At 40.7% G+C, this 14,374-nt stretch overlaps 1 protein-coding gene across 1 annotated transcript in view; it reads left to right on the top strand.

Annotated features, from left to right (window-relative positions):
- The window catches only part of tnr (tenascin R (restrictin, janusin)), a 71,618-nt gene that overhangs the window by 40,246 nt on the left and 16,998 nt on the right, over nucleotides 1-14,374 (top strand). The window contains exons 21-22 of the mRNA XM_073491676.1: nucleotides 4,935-5,054; nucleotides 7,000-7,143. Of these exons, the coding sequence (XP_073347777.1) occupies nucleotides 4,935-5,054; nucleotides 7,000-7,143 (264 nt within the window). The remainder of the gene's footprint in view (nucleotides 1-4,934; nucleotides 5,055-6,999; nucleotides 7,144-14,374) is intronic.

Here is a 14,374-nt window from a genome sequence, read left to right on the forward strand (position 1 = left end):
TGTGATCTACCTTTGCTGTGCTCTTGTAATAATCTGCTCTCGTACAACAGGAAATCGCACCGCATTCCTCGCGCTCCTTTGACTACAAGTCTTTGATAAATGTCCCGTTGTGAGTGGGCGACGGCGGGGGGAGAACGACAAAATGTTTGCCACGTCAAGTGAATGAAGACTTCCTCTTCCTCTGCTAGACTTTCAGAGCGATTGTTCTTCCCACAACAATAACAGCTGCGTGTTGGGAAATGTGTGCTAAAAAGAGCAGCAGACTCTCTCTCTCTAACACACACACACACACACACACACACACACACACACACACACACACACACACACACACACACACACGCACGCACACACACACACGCACACACACACGCACAGGCATCAGGCAAAATCTAAGTGCACAGCTGACATTGCAGGAGGTGCAATCTTTGCTGCTGCAATAGATGAAACTGTCCACTCCATGACCCAGTAATTGGTAACCTACTCCCAACTCCATCTCACTCTCCGCTTCCCTCCTTTGCTTATCTCTTTGCTTCACCTCTATCCTTCTGTATGTTTGTTAAGCCTCTCTCTGTCCCTCCCATTCTTCTCTCCTCCCTCCTCTTCCTATTTCCTCACTGCTTCATCCCTTCTTTCTTTAATCTCCTCTCTCGGTGTCTCCCTCCCCCTATTTCTTCCCAGTTCTTCAGTCAAGGTGGAAACTCATAACTTATTGCAGAATCATAATACAGGAAAACCTCACTTGCACACACACATGCATGTGAAAGAATTCCACTAACCTGAGATTAATACTCTCCCAGTGCTGTATGCAAAATCTTCGGTGCCTGTGTGGGAGAAAAACAAGAGCTAAGGAGAGCGCGGGAGAGGCGAGAGAATAGTAGAGCAAAAGGTGTGTTTGCATGCCAATGAGAACTGATTCACCTGGAGAAGTCAGGTTTAAGAGTCCACTGAGAAGAGAAAGAAGCCAAAAGAGTCTTTCTCACTCTCATTCTACTCTCTGTCTTGTGTTTCCCCTCCAATTCTTTATTATCAGCCTCTTTTTAACAATCCCAGTGTACCTACAATGAGCAGAGCCATTGGCCCTGTAATAGCCTGAAAGGAACATAACTCCAAAGTCAAGCTTGTTAGAAATGGTAAATAACATTCTCCCGCACAACCAGGGACATTTTAATGCCGCTTTGAACAACAATACAGAAACAGGGGATTTGGAAAAGTAATCCAGCATTGCCTGGCCAAGTATGTAATGACTTGAATGGTGCCGCAATTGCTACTTACTTCCTCTCTGTAATCAATTATCATCAGAGGGGATGACAAAGCAAGGAGCAATTTTTAATTTTGTCACCACAGCAGGTAGCGCTAAATCTACTATAAATTTGGGAGGGCGACATTAAATGGACTGTGTGAAGGCCTGTTTAATTGAGGGCGCTCATTAGGAAAGTGTTGGGACCCCTGGTAATGTATCGTTCTTCCCAAAACTGAAGTTTGGAGGGGGACCTTTAAAGTCCCCCCCTACCTGATTAATTTTTTCTACCAGCAATGTTAAGACGAGATAAAAAAGGGAGACTCCTATTATAAATGGATGCTTAAAAGATCATTTCAGAGGAATCAGTGACGTCAGGGGCAAAGGTACTGGCAAAAGAAGGGATACAGTCCTTCAGGTTCAGGTGCTAAACACTTATAGGTACTTATTATCCACAGATTGGGTGTAATTATTTCTCATGTTTCATTTTTTATATAAACTTTATTTCTATTAAAAGTTACAAGGTGGTTCACAGATTACCATACCACAAAATACAGGGACAAAGCTGGTCAATCATAGAAAATAAAATAAAATGCACTTAAGTCAGAGAATTCAAATTCCGCCATTTTGGAAGAATACATTAAATTTTTTTTATACTGAATGTAGTACCACACATTTTTTACCATCACATTGCTGAAAATTTCTAATATAAAATCATTGAAAAGTTTCCCTGTAGCTACAAGGCAACACGGCCCTCATGCAGCATGAAAGCAGCTGGTGCAGCAGGTAAAATGTTTTCATGGCTGCTCAGTGCTAGTACTGTGCCACAAACACATCCAGAGTAGCTGTGGGGTTATTTTGGAGAACACACTCACACACATAACCTGCTTTATGTGTGCAGCTTCCACAGTACTGGGAGGGGATGCAGAGATAGACTGGGGAGTTATATGGCACAATGTGTCTCACTAACTGTACTGCCTGCTGCAGTCTGGTCTACTTAATGACCAAAGATGCAGCACAAAGCAGACTGACCTCATGGCAGCGAGGCTGTTCTAAAAATACAATATTTAGCAAGTAACAAATGGTCAGTTTCATTTTTTCCTGACGTTTTTCTGATGGGGTGGCCGGAAGGTGCCACAGCTGCCCTTATATAATTGCTGACTCCCTCACTGGCCCCTCTCGTGAATCACTTGTGCATTATAGGCTTTTATCTTATAATTTACATTAGGTACTATTCATTCACAGTTAATAATGTCTTTTTTTCACAATAGTTCATGTGTATAAAAATAAGGAATGCACAGCCAACCAGCTACTTTAGACCATCCATCTCTTAATCCTCTTCAAAAGTTTCTGGGGGCATCTAAACTTGTCTAATATTGATTCACATATCATTTTAAACTTATTTGTAACAGTCACAGCAACAGTCGTTCATTCTTCACAATATTGTCTTTTTTCCCTCTAGTGTAGTGACCTGGCAAAGTACCACTCTGCTTGTTTGACCTCCTCAAACACAACCTTGGCAGACACTGTAATTATCCTTAAAAACAGTACTGAACTATGAATTCATTTCATCCTCATCCTACAGCTTTTAGAGCAATGTGGGCAGATCATACTATTGTTTGTGCATGCTTTATTTTGTTAGTGAGGCTCGGTTTTGTGATTTTCTCTGCAATCACTGTTGTAGTGTATTACTGGAACAGCAGGTTTGTACCATTGGAGGAGGCCAAATTCACATGCTCATTATCTCAATGTCCAGCTTTCCTGTATTCCTGGATAGATGGTGGCAATATAGCATGTAAATACAGTGTTTTTGGCAGTGGATACTCTAGGATTAATGGTGCGGCGCTTCCCATCAGTATGAGACTGCACCACAGCCTCATACTATAATCCCAGAGCAGCCCTTGTTCCTTTTTTTCCAAACCTTTTCTCTCGCCCTTAATCCAAACGTGATCTTAAGCACTGGAGCTTGACTTTCAGATACAGATCCGAGTGCGAGCATTACGTAGCTGCCTGTGATTCACTGGTGCAATCAGGAGATGGAGACCGATGATTGGATTATCGTTGTGCCTGATGAAGGAGGATGACCTGTTTATTTTTTTCTTCTTTGGCCATCTCTACTTTATCTCCATTGCCAATCTAATTGACTTGGCAAGCCTCCATTAAATTCACTTAAACCTTTTTGCAATTAAAGTAATGATTTTAATCGGGTTTGTTCATCTATCGGAGCGATAAGAAAGACTCAGATTCACTTCAGTGTGCTAATGAGCGCAATTCCTTTTTTTATTCTGATGAGGGCAGGGCAATATTAATTACCTCATCTGGGCAGAGCTTTGGAGCACATGCAGTGTTCTGTGTTCTCCTGCCACGCTCTCTGCCGTGCCAAAATAACACGCCTGAGGAGAAATTGGGGTTGAAACACTGAGGTTAAAGGTATAATTAAATTCAAACTCAATTTTGGCATGTCCAGCAGTCTGAGAATGAAATTAGGTAGAGTGTGGGGAAACAGTAGGCCCAAGAGAATAACTGAGACCTTCTACAGCTTTCTTGACTGCATAATTTCTCTTTGATGTGTGTTAGAATTGAAGAAACAGTGATCAAAATGGCAAAGAGAGTCAGAATTAATCAGCATGAATGCAAAGCTCTTCTGTGTCTGGGTTCCTATGATTATAACTGATGACGATTGTTGAATAATGTTTTTTTTTTATTTGAATAGTACGCTATTCAAAATTGTGAGCTGTAATTGATATTTTACGTCCCTCTGCAATTATACCATGATCCACTGTGTAGATAATGACAACCTCTCTGCATTTGAAAGCAACAATGACACAGCTCCATCGTTTATGTTGAAATTCATGTAGCTTTCCCAAATATCTGGGAACGGAGACAAAAAAGCTAATGGTCCAGACAAATATATGTTTTTTATTTTCTTTTTTCTAATTGGATGTGACATCCAGCAGCAAGTTAGGAGCTGTGTTATGTGGTGAAGAATTCACAATTGCATATTAGTCTGGAGCCTCTCAGTTCATTTTCAATTTCCAAGAGGTGTTGTACGGGCAAAGACCAAAATGCCTCTGGACACAATTTGACAGATCTATAATCAATCAGAGCAACAAAATGTGTGACATAGCTCTGAGAGAAGCATCCAAGTTGGGGCGGTTCTCGGTCCGTTTTCAAGCAAAAAAATGCATGGTCACAAACTTTCTTAAATTACAGCGAAAAAGTACAATAAATTGTGTTTCTGAAAACTTTTGAAGCATGAAATAGGCAATGCAGTAACATAATCTTGATTCATATTTGATCAGCACTGTGTAGTTTGACAGTTTGTGAGTTTTATGAGCCTGGTGAATTGCTGTATGGGAAATGTTATCAAACTCCCATACTTAAAATGATTGTATATTGGAGGAAATTATCAAACACGAGTCTTGATGTATAATTTTAAACATATTTAAATGTATTTAAACTAAATTTTGACATGCCTACAAATCTACCCACATGTACTTTTTTAAAATGGCAATTTTTATATATACATATGCTAATGTATAACCACCATGTTGCCTTGTATGTCCTGCAGTGATTAGATTTTCTAGTTCAAGTAACCAGTTATCTTGTTATCAAATCTGTTTAATGGATCCTGATATTAGTGTTGTTCTTGTCGATACATTGGGTTTATATTTTTGTCGTGTTGTTATCCTAGCGATGGACATGCCAGCGGAGTTGACCGCTCTCAACATCACTCCACAAGGAGCCCTGCTGAGGTGGAACCCCCCTCTCTCCAGTGTGGACAACTACGTGCTGACCCTCACACACAATCAGGGTGAGTTACTGTCATCAAGAGGCTTTCATTAACTTGCTGTTTATTAGACAATAAATGGATTGATTGATAAACCACCCACCACAATGCCCTTTTCTCTGAGAACTGGATTTCTTGGATGTCAAGTGACTACAGCACAGTTGCAAATCATGAAAAAGTCAGCTCATTATCTGCCCTTCTCACATCGACACCACTGTAGTATTCTCCTCACTAATTTTACAGGATCCTGACCCTTACAGATCAGCTTTTTTATTGATCCTGCCATTTGCTTGAGTCATGATTGTGTTTCATGCAACCTTGGATATGCGAGGCATTGTTCAAGCAATTATTTACTTAACAGCTCGTTATTGACATTGAGCTCTTTTCCCATTCTGCACAATTAAATGATTGAAATCCCATAGAGTCATAGCACTGACTGCAGTAAGATTTAGCTGCAGTCGGAGCATAATCAGCAGATTAGTTTCAGGTCATTCAGGTGCAGCGTGTGGAGTTGTGACAGGTTTTCAGTGTGAGCCTCAGAGGCAATATAGATCCATTTGTCTTGCTTTCAGAACTGTTTATCATGCTTGGTTGAACCACTAAGCCTTGACACAAACAGTGCAGTTTGTACACGGCGTATTTTTCTGATGCGAGCCATGTCTGGGCTGTCTGACAGCCATATCCAGATAGGTAAGCGATAACCATATTGCTCCTCTCAGAGTCAACTTATAATTTGCTCCCTGAACCAAGTGGATGGCTGCCAACTCACAGTAAGTAGATATAACTTAAATCTACTTGACACACACGGCTAGAGGGCTGAAATATGAAAGTATAAAAAGATTCAAAGGCAGCATATCATTCAAACAAATATCATTATGTGTAAGCAGTCATTAGCCTTTTGTAAAGTGCATTTTTTTTATATTCACCAGTCAAATGTTTAACACTTGATCTCAACCATTATTTTCTCTCCATGATTCTAATAAACTGACTGCAAAAAAATGTTATGGGAAGCACATTTCTCTCATTGGCACATGACCTCACTGACTAAGCCATGCCTTGAGTTATCCAGAGGAATCTGTATTACTCAGCTCTTGGAGTCAATGTGTAAATTACATCCTGACTGACTGGACGGCTGCCAGATCATCTCAGTAACACAGACAGTATCTATATGCTGGACACATATTTGAAAACCAGCCTCCTCCATGGTTTAGAGAAGTGCAATGTAAGTTGTGGACAAATCCCCTTGAGTGTCAGTGTATTAAATCAAGGTCAATAAAATTTCATATTTCATGGAGTATTGTCCTGCATCACAAATTAGATGTTTTAATGGCCACCAGGAACACCCACATAAAATCCAAACCATCATGGTGTCAGTCAGTCAAACGTCATATAAAATAGGTTGATAGTGTAAAAATATGGTTTGTCCATATCTTCACTTGCATCACTGTCACTGTGAAGTTTAACCATAATGCAGCTCTCAACTTTACTACAATCAATCAACATCTAATGCAACAAAATCCCATTAGTGAGCCTGTGACACTTCAGCCGTTTTATTAAATTTTATTATTAAAAGTCTTGTTCTCATTTTACACCATTATTTTCATTTTTTCATTTTCATCAGTATTTTTTTCACAGTCAAATCAGAGGCAGTTTCTTATGACTAAAAATATAAAGTGGTAATTTAATGGTAATTTAATCGAATTCACCTTGTTAGACCGAAGTATTAGTCACCTTCAGATGATTCTTAGAAATGCATACAGATAAGATCAGTGGTGAATAATGTTTTTTCAGTCGTATATTTCATGTAGATTACAGAGTACCCAGTCATATTTTAGAGCAAAAGATATTTATAGTGTGGCCCCTAAAAGCATAATTAGTGAAGAAATACTTCAAAGAGATACAATTTAATGTTGTATGAGATGGTGTGAATGTAGTAAACATATTAATATATGTGTGTTCTGTATTTCAGTGACAGCTGATACTTTCCTGGTGGAAGGTAACAAGCAGGAGCACCAGCTATCCAACCTGAAGCCGAGCACCAGCTACTCCGTAGCCCTCTACGCCACCAAAGGACCCCTCACCAGCGGCACCGTCATCACCAACCTCCAAACGCGTACGTGTCATCTTATTCAGCTGGTATCAGTACAGCGGGCGGCACAGTGACTCAGTGGTTCACACTGTCGGCTCACAGTAGGAGAGTTTCCCCCCTGGGATGCTTGGTTTCATTCATACCAAAAAAATGTGCATGTTAATTATGAATTCTCCTCCCATTGTCCTTGACTAAGGGCAATGACTTCACAACGCTACTAAAGTAGTTAGAATGAGTGAAATACAGCAGATGCATTTCTCCCTGGGGTTTAATAAAGTGCAGCACAAACAACAGAACTTAGTAGTACAATGAAAACATATAATCAGTGTCAATGTATCATGCAGTCCACCATCATAACAACCTAGAAAAGTGACAGCTGGTTGGAGGGTTTTATGGATGGAAGTCTTTTTTTTTGGGTCGTATCAGGTGCTCTATATTTCCACACATGGTTGTCTTTTTTTATACTTATTATATTAGTTTCCATTAAAAAAGTGGCTCGAAAATTGCCGTGCTGCAGAATAGTAACTCCTCCTTTGAGGCCGTGATGGACAATGAATAATAACCTTCATCCCTAAGAATTGGCCACCTCTCAAATTCATACTCCAAACAAGTAAGGACCAGCAAGCATATCACTGGTGTAACCACTAACTGCTGTTAACTGTAGCTCAATTAGCCATGCAGGTAGCAGTCTTATGAGCTAACTCTGCCTGGACTGGGAGCTCAGTGCACCGGGGAAGTGTCAGTGACACCACTAGCACATGAGCTTTTGTTCACCTGAAGGAGCAGGTTTTGAAGACAGTGGCGAGTGATTTAAAGCTAATCCAACCAGGACTTTGGTGACAGTGAAGACAAGGTGGGATCAATTGGGGTTGGGAGAGGCGTGAAGCGGGAGAGGAGTGAGAGTGAGTCAGGCATCACTCGGCTTTCAACCTAGGCCTGAGCTAAACTTTCATACTCCTCTCTTGAGCTACAGATTGGTATAACAACATAGGTCTAGCTATCTTCAGTAGACATCCCTGCAACGCAATGCATAATGTCAAAAAAAGTTATTTATTTATTCACATTCTGTTGACAATTAAAGTCGTGTGCTATGACACAATAGAAATTAAGTTATTATTTATGTTGATTAGATTACTTCAAATTTAGATTACCTCGGAGTATATTCAGTGGTGTGGGGCTGTTTGTCTGAGAGCATTGCTGCTTGTTCCTTGGTCCAGTTGCTGGTGTTAAAGGACTATGCACTGTATGCTTTATTGATTGGTGATGTTTCAGGTGATAAACATGTAGTTTGTGGTATTTTATGGGTTGGAGGTTTCATATTATTATTATGGGTCACTTTACAGTGCGCTTTCTACAGATTTGACCTTTTCCCACACAGTGTGCTTTTAAAACCTTTGATCTCTCATTGCTGTGTAACACTCATTGCACAGTTAACATGTGTCACATGGGTCAATGTCTTGCTGGAAACTTGCAAGCTGTCATGAGGGTTGAACTTTTGAACTCTCTGTTGCTTCATCACCACGTGACCCACCTCTCATTATATTCACCTTCATGGTGTGCTTCATTGAGAGGAAAGTTAGGGTTGAGGGAATTGTTCCAGTTTAGCTGAGTTGCAGCTCTCTAAACTTAGTTTTCTTTTTGGAGTTCTTGCAGGAAAAAAAAACAAAAACTTTTCAGTCAGCAGAGGAGTTCTTAATCCCCCAAGGAGAAGCGGAGCTACCTGTCCTGCACTGCAGCAGAGACGAACTGCTCGGAACAGATACAAACTCTGAGCTGCAGAGACTTCAAAACATAAATGGGGCTCGTGAAAATTAGGCTTACCTACAACCATGTCAGTGCTGTACATGTATAGTAACTCATACATAAACAAATGTTCTCAGCTGTTTAAGGTGTTCCTTATTTGGAAACAGATGCTCTGCCTTGTGCGTCATGTACCTCAGCTTCTTCACAGAACAACAAAAAACAGAAAAACCCTGGTTAGACTGTCATATAAAAGAAAGAATTTGGGATATTGCTGCGATGCAGTCACCATGGAGTGAGTAAACTGGACAAGAATTTTGTTTTTGAATACCATGTCTCACTGAATCAAGCAAGCGATTAATGCTTGCCTTTGTTGCTAATAGACTAAATTTATTCTCGCCACGGTTACATTCCTCCATTGAAGATAGAAGGACTGATTGAAGGACGTCTGCGGGATGTCTGCTTTACTCAGAATTAACCAACTACAGGACAAACACAAACAAGTGTCGTAAACATATTAATAAAGCGGAACCTCTAATGCAGTCATATCTTTACATTATTTACGTCTCAGGATCAGATTCAGATTTGCATAACTGTATTCAGTGATGTTGCTCTTTAAAGCTTCACCAGATTTATTAACTATATTTTGGAGACATTTGGACAGTTTTATTTTATTCATAAACTTACAACACAAGTGCCTTTCTCCCATCGAAGCATTCGCACAGTTGTGTCCTATGTGGGCCCATGTAAGTACAGCGCACAAAGAAACACACACCAATAAAGTCTTCAGCCCCGCAGGACTAATGATGACATGTCAAACCAGGGGGTGCCTCAGTCACCCCCAACTTCAGAGGAATCTTCCCCTGTTGTTAATTAAACTTCCTAATTGAAATATTAAAGCCTTTTTCAGTTCACACAGCTTGTTGTCTCTGGCTGTTCCGCTCCAGTGGAAAATGTCACATTGTGAGGAGGCTGTGAGACAGGATGAGGCCATTGCTTAGTTTGGTCAACTAGTCTGGCGGTGAGTCTTTCACCACACGTCTGCTGCTCTGTCTCTGTCTCTGTCTCTGTCAGCCTTTCACTCTTAGAGTTGCAGTTCACTCCTCTGTCTGTCTGCCTAGGCTAGAGTAACTGGTTATAGATGCATTGATGTACAGTATTTACAGTATTTATAAAGCTCAAGTGTTGACCAAAATAGCATGCAGAGAAATTTCAAATCCAATTTTAATAAATAACATGAAAATGAATAGGTAAATCACTCAAACAGACTAAATGAAGTCTGAAGATGTGATTTAAAAGTCGCCTGATTTGTCTTTTTTGCATCGAGCAAATTGATCATATGCTTCTAAGACCCCATTTACATCTGGTATTAGAATGTGATCTATATATGCACTCTGGCTCGCATCGTGTTGGGATCTTAGGTGGCTTTAAATGCAATCCGTACAATTTATAGCCACTGTGCACACCATAACATCGATACAGATATTTGTTTTTAGCTAATGTACTGTAAAATACAGGTTGTTGTTCAAATTTAGAGGGTAAGCAAGAGAGAAGGCTGAAAGAGACACACTTCTAATTACAGATTATATGTGTATTCTGTACCATGAAAGCACCAAGAGTACTGTATGTCGTATATATTTTTAAAGGGAGTCTGGGTCGGATATGCTGCCACCTCAAATCACTCATTGCAGGTTTTGCACTGGAGGACAGACATCTGATCTCAGTGAGGATAACGAGAGTGTGCCAAAAATACCAGGTGTAAATGCAAAAAAAAAAAAAAAAAAGATCTGATGATTTATTATCCGGATAACGTGTCTAGATACAGATCTTATTTTAATACCTGGTGTAAATGGGGCGTTAAGGTCTGTGGTTTAAACATAGGATATGCCATCTGAATGAACTTTTCCAGTAGATAGGTGTTGTTGAGACTTATGGTGAGGTTGGAAATAACTAGCTGAAAGACACATTTTCTGCAGAGAAAGTGAGTCTGAGTCAACAAAACATACTACAACACAGCCAATCTTAGAAACCCTGCTTGTCTTCAACACAAGGCAGTAACTCTAGTCTATCATAAGGTAGCAGGATAACTGAATATTATCATGTGGACAGGAGTTGTTCACCAGTTTTCCTGTTCCATGTAGGGTCAGTGAAAGCTCTTGCTGTCATGTTTTGACTTTTACTCCTTTTAGAGTAGGATGGTTTCTCCACATGCATGCTGAACACAGCACAGAGAGAGAAGGACGGGAAAAGGGGATCAGTCCGACTCATATAAAATGTGACTAAGACTGCCTTAACCATTCAGGTTTTTTTATTTTCTTGGGTAGGTGGGAGTTTTTTTTGTTGATTCCCAAGCCTCTTAACCACAGCTGAGGGTTGTTTTGTTGTCTGGCCTCCATGCCTCAAGAGTTCAACACAGAGTAAGACAGCTCCCCAAAGGTTGATATTTAAGCTATAGGGGTGGAAAATAAGGGATTTTGCCACGGGTGTCTCCATAAGCCTGTAGGCTGCAGCACCAGGCTTTTTCTCCCTCAGATGTGTCTGAGCCCACTTGCTGAGAGGTGCTTGGCAAGTTTTTGAAGCAGCAGAGATCCTTGCTGCGGGCAGCTTCACTGAGCTCTGGCTGGTAGTTGTTCAGCAAGTGCTGAGAGTGCTGCTATTACAGAAAGGTAATCTTTATTCTTCAGACAATTGAAGCATCTTTGACACTTTAATGTACTTTGAAGATCTTGCATCCTCATTAAATCTGTGCTGTTAATTGTTTTACAGTACATGTTTGAAACTCTGCAACATCATTAGAAATATCCATTCTAAGATATTGCATATACACTGTATATAATGGCTTTAGTTTTAAGTTCATCTCAATTTTGTGTCTAATTCTTTTACATAATTTCAGTGAAAGTGTCAAATTAAACGCAAAGTTTTTCGATCATGTTGAGTTAATGTGTATAAATTAAAATAACTCTATACAGGAGACAGAAGAACAAATTGAAATGCATTACTTTTATGTATAATACTTGAATAATAAATACCTAACAACATTATGTTTATGTAGAAGTTCCCCTTAACTTTATACGTAATAATTCACTAAAAACTTTTTACATTTACATTTAATTTATCAGGTAGTAGCTTCATTGTCGCACCTGTGGTTCCTGCAATAAGAACGAGGGAGGAGAAAAAGCAGAAAATAGGTTTTTTGGAATAGAGACAGGTGAGGAAGGGGTTAGACACACCGATATCGATAGGGACAGGAAATTGGATGGCAAAGAGGCCTGGCCTCTGTTCCTAAACCTAACTTTGCTGTAATAACTTTGGTGACCACAATTGAGAATGGTTGAAGAGGTCTTGTGATTTGAGGCTCCTTGGACAGAAATCAAGCCCACACTCTGTAGGAGGTGCTGTCTGAAGCAGAGCCATGATGGAGTGAAATGGCCCAAAGTACAAAATGTTATGAAGAACTTTGAATCATTGTAGCAAATATTAATTATGGTTTGTCTGGGACGTTTTGGCTCTTAGATATCATCCATGGTGCTACTGTAACTGTAAAGGCTCTTGTGTATTCTTCAGGTCCAACTGAGATAACATTTAGTCCTCCCCCGTGCAGTCAGAAATACTGTCAGCGCAAAAAAAAGGTCTGTGTGAAATATCAGAAAAGCTTCTTTTTATCTCACCCAGCTGGAGGGGCTTGATTGACAGCAACTGGCTGGTTGACACAGTGCCGGTGTTGCACTGTAGGGAATGAGAGACAAAGTAAAGACAAAGACTAGACAGCGTGTTGTTAGTGGTTTTGAAAAGAAAGGACCACACCAGCGTCCAATCGAACTGAGGTGACATCTGCAGGTTGCAGTTTTCCTGCTGTCTAATGTGCTGCAGCTGAGCAGATAATTAGGTATCTCGCCTGTAGACTGACATTAACAGTGCACTTTTCCCCAGTGAATGTTTGTTCGTTCATTCAACAAGCTAAGGTGCAGGACAAGATGTGTGTTCATGTTTGTTAGTTTGATAAAAAGGAGACTCAGATAGGAAAGGTAATGTGGGTTGTTGTATCCCGTTGAATTGATGCAAAAATAGGATACGCCATCATGAAACCAAAGAAGTTTCTCACGTTTTGCTGTAGCAGCCAAAAAAGCTACTTAATTTCAGTTGGACTTAAAATACCATATAAAGGTGCTCGATCCCGTGATTCCATCTGTGAGATCCATCCCAGTAGCATTTGTTGAATTGGATTAGATTCCCAAAAACAAATGAATTTCCTAAACATCCTCCAGAAGGAATCATTCACTTGCAAATCGGAATAGAGATGTGATATCCACTCTAATAACTTCCTCCCTCTTGTCTCCCTACAACAAATTGCCGCTGCCCATGCTGCCCTTCCCATCTGCTTCTCTGTGTGTGCTTTTTTCTTTCCTCTCGCTTTGTTTACACCGTGTGTTAATGAGACATTAGATGTAGCCAAACCTATTCATCTCAATCCCATTGTTCAAACCTCCGCCTCTGAAGATAGAGCTTCAGGGCTGCCAGGAACTCCGGCGGCACCTGCTCACCTGTATAGACACGCTCAATGCGAAGGTTTAATTGGAGGGAGAGAGTGAGAGCGAGAGGAGGACGAGGAGATGGATTTAATTGGCGAAATGAGGGGATAGATGGGCAGAATGAGGGTGGTTGCTCCATTCTTATGAATTAAAATCTCCCCCTGCCTCTTCCTTCGCTCATCTATCCCCATGCGCCCATGATGCAGCAGCAGAGTTCATCAAGTCGAGGGGAGGACAAGAACAAAAGATAAACTCTGTTCACTCTCTGGCACGTTGAGTTAGAATGGCAGCCTGTCAGATAAGGAGGAAAGGAGGAGGTGGACAAAGGATGGAGAGCAGGAGAGAGAAACAGAAGCACAAATGGAGATAAGAGGGAGAGCGAAGGAGAGGAAGACCCCAGGTTGATGTGGGAATAGGAGGAAACAGACAAAGGAGGAAGAAAAGCAGAAATGAGATGCAGAATGTGCTGTGTTTATCTCAAGCTGCACTCTCTCTTAAATGCTCTTTGTTCCCTCCTTTGCCCGTTTCTCTCAATCCCCGTGTCGCACCATGTGAATCTGCCTATCACTGTCTCCGACTGAAGGCACCCCACATCTTTCAGGAGGTTATCAAGACGGGTACAAGCTGTTAATTACCGAGCTGTCAACGATTTTGAACATATGCGCACACATGCCAGGATTTAAAAGAATGGAGAGTGTGTGGAGTTGTTGATTTCCTTTATGTGTACAGAGTTGCGCGAAGTTATGGGTTCAATCGAGGGTTAGATGTTTAGCGAACAGTTAAGCCCTCGGCCCCTCAAGTCCTCAGGAGAAGTTAAAAGTTCAGGCTGTTTATAGAAGCTTGTGTTTGTTTCACTTTAGAAAGAACAGAGGAATCGAACAAAGGGAATCACAGAAAGAGACTGTCATGTAACGGATATCTTTATCTCCTATTCACAGCGTTGACGTTGGATTGCACAGCACACTCGGCACAGCGCCCCTGCCTCT

Source organism: Pagrus major, chromosome 21, assembly GCF_040436345.1.
Source record: "Pagrus major chromosome 21, Pma_NU_1.0".
NCBI lineage: Eukaryota > Metazoa > Chordata > Actinopteri > Spariformes > Sparidae > Pagrus > Pagrus major.